Source organism: Scardinius erythrophthalmus (genome assembly GCF_964197995.2).
Source record: "Scardinius erythrophthalmus genome assembly, chromosome: 4".
Classification (NCBI taxonomy): domain Eukaryota; kingdom Metazoa; phylum Chordata; class Actinopteri; order Cypriniformes; family Leuciscidae; genus Scardinius; species Scardinius erythrophthalmus.
Window position 1 is genome coordinate 43,809,473 of NC_138224.1, and position 5,598 is coordinate 43,815,070.

At 39.1% G+C, this 5,598-nt stretch overlaps 1 protein-coding gene across 1 annotated transcript; it reads left to right on the forward strand.

Moving 5' to 3' along the window:
* Positions 1-1,240: 1,240 nt before the first annotated feature.
* Positions 1,241-2,135, forward strand: LOC308689317 (testisin-like; the record flags this gene model as incomplete). The annotated part of the gene is made up of 3 exons (XM_081362969.1): positions 1,241-1,441; positions 1,548-1,705; positions 1,929-2,135. Exons 1-3 carry the CDS (start codon positions 1,246-1,248, stop codon positions 2,133-2,135), a joined length of 561 nt encoding a protein of 186 aa, XP_081219095.1. The 5' UTR covers positions 1,241-1,245.
* Positions 2,136-5,598: the final 3,463 nt, after the last annotated feature.

Sequence of the window (5,598 nt, forward strand, 5' to 3'; positions counted from 1 at the left end):
GCAAGAGTCAAAAGAAGTGAATTTCCCACTTATGCTGTCTACTATCTCGCAATGCTTAACGCATATTAGGTAGCTTCTTTTTGCGACACAATGACGCCACCTGCATACCATGCCAGAGGGAAAACGGAAGTAACAGTAAATCTCCGCGTTTTTAAAGGGGCCGTGAGCTTCCTCCCGGCTCCACCCACCTTAAAGGGTCACCCCATTACAATTACCTCCTTTTAAGACCTACCAAGTACCAGAAGATGTTTTATTATGCCTAAGACAGAAAACCATAGAATTCAATAGAGTGTACTTTGTTTTTCACATGACTATATTAAACCATACTCTACTCAATGTCCAGCCAGTCCAAAGTTTTGTACTAAGAGTAGAAAGAATGTGAAGAATAAAGAATGACAGTAAAAAGGAGGAGGAGCTTGACAAACGACAGGGCAAATGAGTGATAAGAAGAGATATAAGATAAGTGAGACATTATTTAAAGGATTGTGAGTGGAGCAAACTAACATAGACATCCATCCTGCTCGTGGAAAGAGGGAGTCTGTGTGAAGATGTGGAGCTTAACATGTATGACTTTGGCCCTGCTCATATGTGTCAAAGGTAAGATCTTAGTTCCAAGGACATAGGAGCAAATATTGTTTATCTCTGTTACTGTCTTTTTTTATTTTCAATATATTGTGCTCTAAAATGCTGAAAGTGATTATTCTATGGAATATCAATGCAAACATTTTTCCCACTACCTGAAAAGTTGTCCTGAAATATCACACTTGTTTTATGTGATTGAAATGTCTTTGAAGGTTTTTGTAAAGAGAGTAAGGACCAGTTAGCAAAACATCTAACATTATTATAGCGCTTTAAATGTTTTATTTTTGTTCTTATTTGAAATCTCTCTCACAGTTTATGCGCATGGCCCTTTACAACCGCGTATTGTGGGTGGTGCTGATGCCAATATGGGTGCGTGGCCGTGGATGGTTAGTTTGCACAACCCCACCTGTCATACATGTGGCGGTTCTCTCATCACTGACGAATGGGTGCTGTCGGCAGCTCACTGTGTCAATGGGTCAGAGCCATATCCAACACACATACAGATTCTAAAACACTGGTCTTTCTTGATTGTTGCAATGTCCCTTAATATGGTTGTCTACTTTTCTTTCAATCTCTCTGTCTGAATTTAGTGTCCATAAGTCCAGTTTACAAGTGTACTTGGGAAAGTGGACACAGCGGGGTGCTAATAACCAAGAAATCAGGATGGGAGTCGTAGACATCGAAATTCACCCTGAATACAAATATAAAACCAATGATAATGACATTGCTCTGCTGCGGCTGACTTCTAAAGTCGCCTTTAATCATTTTATTCATCCAGTGTGTCTGGCGGCCCAGGGCACCGTTTTCCCAACTAACACTGTCAGCAAGATCATGGGCTGGGGTGATATTGCACATGGAGGTACACATCCACATTTGACTAAATGTTTCCAGATAAAGACATCTGCTCCTAATGTCATAAAGTCATCATGATGATGTGTGTTGTATGTTTGTGTGTCTGTGTTCAGTGAATCTACCTTATCCTGGGGTTCTGCAGGAGGCTGATATTCTAGTGGTGGACCACAATGTCTGCCATGAGCTGCTGAAGAAGAAACCGAAATATAGAAAAATCACCGATAATATGATTTGTGCTGGTGTTCCTAATGGAGGCATAGGCGCATTCTGTGTATAACAACCAGATGATTATAACTCATTACTGCACACACACTGAACATATACCGAGAGTTTTGTATCTTTAAATGACTAATACTTGATTTATCAATTTGCATTTCTGTTTTATGTTAAATAGCACCAAGAACCAGTAACAAGAACTGAAAAACCATTTATTTCGGCAGGGGGACTCTGGAGGTCCACTGATGAGTACTGATGGGTGCTCATCACAACCACAGTGGGTTCAGTCTGGTATCATCAGCTTTGGTTATGGCTGTGCTCAGCCCGATTCACCTGGTGTGTACACCCGCGTGTCACAGTATGAGGACTGGATCAAGAGTATCATCCAGAAATATAAGAGTCAGACTCAACCACAATTCACCAGCTTAAACTTCCAATGCCCTCCCAGCCAAAGTAAGATTGTCTTTCATGCATCTACACAGTGATTTCTCATTCATAATGCACACTTTTAATGTTTGTTTATATTGTTATTTGGTGTAGGCTCAAGTAAGAAGAGTAGTTGCCTTACATGCTGCTTTGGTGAGTCCCAACACACACACGCACATCTGTAACACACACACACACACACACAGTATGTGTAACTATTTGTGTATACCTTAAAATAAGATGTAAACCCATGTTTGGGAGGAGCTTGTTCCTCTAATCCTGTCCATCATTACACAGAGGATGTGTTCCAGTTTGTTTTAGACACACACTTGTGAATTCCCTAAGCACTTCCCCTCAGGGGAATCCCTGCCACAATTATTAAGTGTTTTCCACTTTAAGTGAATGATGGAGGCTTATATGGACAGACCCTCAAACCCTTGATTTTGACAGAGGGAGCAAGTCTACTCAATATGTACACTTCAGACAGATATACCACAATGCAACATTTTGTGACACGCTTAATTTACCCCTAATCCATACAACTCTAGTGTGTGAAATATGAATTATTGAGATTTAACTGTCAAATCCTTCATGATTGTTTGTTATACAGTCATAGTTTATTGTAATATTTTATTTGTTTGTATTGTGTGATTTAACATACTTTCCCTAGCAGCCCAAGCATACCTATAAGCCTACAGAGCGGTGCGTCAAACTAATTTATAAGGAAATAAATGTAAATAATAAATCTCCTTATAATAACAAATATTAATCGGCTCCTGAGCTGATTTCCAGTGATCAAGGGCCTTGTTTGTTCCAATTGACCAATCGGTAAGCCCCGTCCCCCTTAGTTACTGTTGCGAACTCGGACAAGCAGAGTTGCTAACTGTCTTACAATGACAGCTGTCAGTGTGAAAACCTTGTCCCAAGATGTTTTTGATAAATTTTGGACACAGAAGGACCACCTCTCATCGAGGAGATTTCAAGTGGGGCTTAAATATTCCATGGAGGGATATATCAAAGATTTTAAAATGAATATGGTGGGTAACAATATTAATTTGGAAGGGTTTACAGATCACTTTGCAAAAGGGAGAAGCCTCATGTTACGGTCGTCATGATCGCAGATGACAACATCTAGGATCAACACTGTTCATATACCACGGTGTAAGATTAAATGAATTTACATTTAATAGGGTTGTGCCGATGGACGATATCATCGTGAGCCACTATCGTGATGCCACGCCTCCCACCCAGACACACATTAATTTTAGTCTGTTCAATAGTTAACAAAACTTTGCAGGGATTTCTCTGTAAATTAAATTGAGAATATAACTAATGCATATGCATGCTATTTTAAATATTGTAATCTATGCCAGAGACGTGATATGTTAGTCTGTGAAAATACCGTGTCAGGCTACACAAATATTGATCTTGACATTGTTAGCCTATTGTACGGTGGCCGAGAGAGCTCAACGCGCTGCAAATGAAGAAAACACATGCAAACAGAAAAAACGCATGCAAACAAAAAAAAACACATGCAAATAGAAAAAAACACATGCAAATAGAAAAAAAACCACCAGCGAATAAGAAAACATCTTCATCAGTTTTACAACTCACGTGCGTCCCAATACTCACAACACAACCAAATACGGAAACGCGCTGCAATTACAGAAATGCGCTGCAAAAGTTCACAACAAAACCAAATACAGAAACGCGCTGCAAATAGAACAGAACACAACGGAAATGTTTCCGGGGAACCCAATAAGTGACGGACGGACGGCTCGCGAGCTTTACCAGAGAGACGCGGGCTCTGGCTTTACCTATGCCCTAACGTTACTCTCTTAAAAGGGCAGACGGCAGAGCCCTTGAATTGGGCACTTTGGAGTGAGCGGGGCACTTGTGTGCCATTATGTTGATGAAGGGAGCAACGAAAGACAACGTAATTTCCTCATTATTTTCACCTGGGATGTTCCCATGACAACGCAGCGCGTGTCCATCAGCTGAATAGCTGTTCTTACCAGAAATATAGTATTAATGCTGTTAACATAACTGTTGCAAATAAATATACATTTTATACAACAAAGTTTTTAAAATATGTGTTATATCTTTGTGTGAGTGTCTCAACTTTAAAACTTGCCGTCTCATATTTGGACCTATAGCTACATTCTAACATTTCTTATGAAACTTATTATAACATAACATGACAAAATGTGTTCAATGTAACTGATGTATAGATTAATGTCTTTTCCTCGTTCTTTTTCTCTATCTTTTTATTTATTTATTTATTTTAGTCTTCAGCTCATTGTTCTTTTTAGTATTCTTATGACATTGAACATATCGCAAATACATTTTGTATATTGTATACAAAGTTGTATGTCATAAACGTGTCATCTTTGTATGTTTTGCAAAATAAAAATAATAATAATAAAAGTAGACAGCTGTAAGCACGTTCTAGCCGTCCGTCCGTCACTTATTGGGTTCCCCGGAAACATTTCCGTTGTGTTCTGTTCTATTTGCAGCGCGTTTCTGTATTTGGTTTTGTTGTGAACTTTTGCAGCGCGTTTCCGTATTTGGTTGTGTTGTGAGTATTGGGACGCACGTGAGTTGTAAAACTGATGAAGATGTTTTCTTATTCGCTGGTGGTTTTTTTTCTATTTGCATGTGTTTTTTTCTGTTTGCATGCGTTTTTTTCTGTTTGCATGTGTTTTCTTCATTTGCGGCACGTTGAGCTCTCTCGGCCACCGTACTATTGTCTTTTTTACATGTCTTACACTGTACATTTAACTTAAAATATTAAATTTTGTACAAGAAAACAGCCCTTATTAATGAATTATTAGTAGCCTATTGTAGTGTCTCAGGAAATCTTGCTCATTGTCACATAGCTCTTCTGTGGCTACTGCACTGAAGCGGCAGTTAAGACTTAAGCAAATGTCAAATAACTTTTGTCTGGTTAATACTTTTAAAGACAATTCGCCTTGGCCATAATGTCAAATCAAATGAAAGAATGAAGGTGATTTTGATAACACACATTTATTAAAACACAGAAGAACAACAAATCAAGAAGAAGAAAACGGGAACAACACTCAGACCGATGTGAAATCAAAATTGAATAGCTCCGTAACGGATTGCGAAAAGTGCGTAAAGAAGTCTAATATCTTTCACGATAGAACATGTTTAAATTTCTGTGTTTCTGGCCAGAAATACCAACATATTCACTTTCTCTGGTTTTAATAAGCTGCGGATTGGAGTAAATACACTACCCGCTGTGCTGAAGACCCGCTCTGATGGAGTACTGGTAGCACATATGCACAGATATTTCCATGCTAATCTTGCCATGAACGGGAACCTTTTTTCGTTCGTTTTCCACCAAGTCAGTGGGTACTTTTCCTCATCAATGGCCATTTCCTGAGGTCATTTCTGACTCGACCTTTTGCTCATCAGTGAGTGCCATGGCTGATTTACTTACTGATAGGTCAATAGCACAGGTACCAAAAGTAGCAACAACATACACCCGAGTCAAAGAAA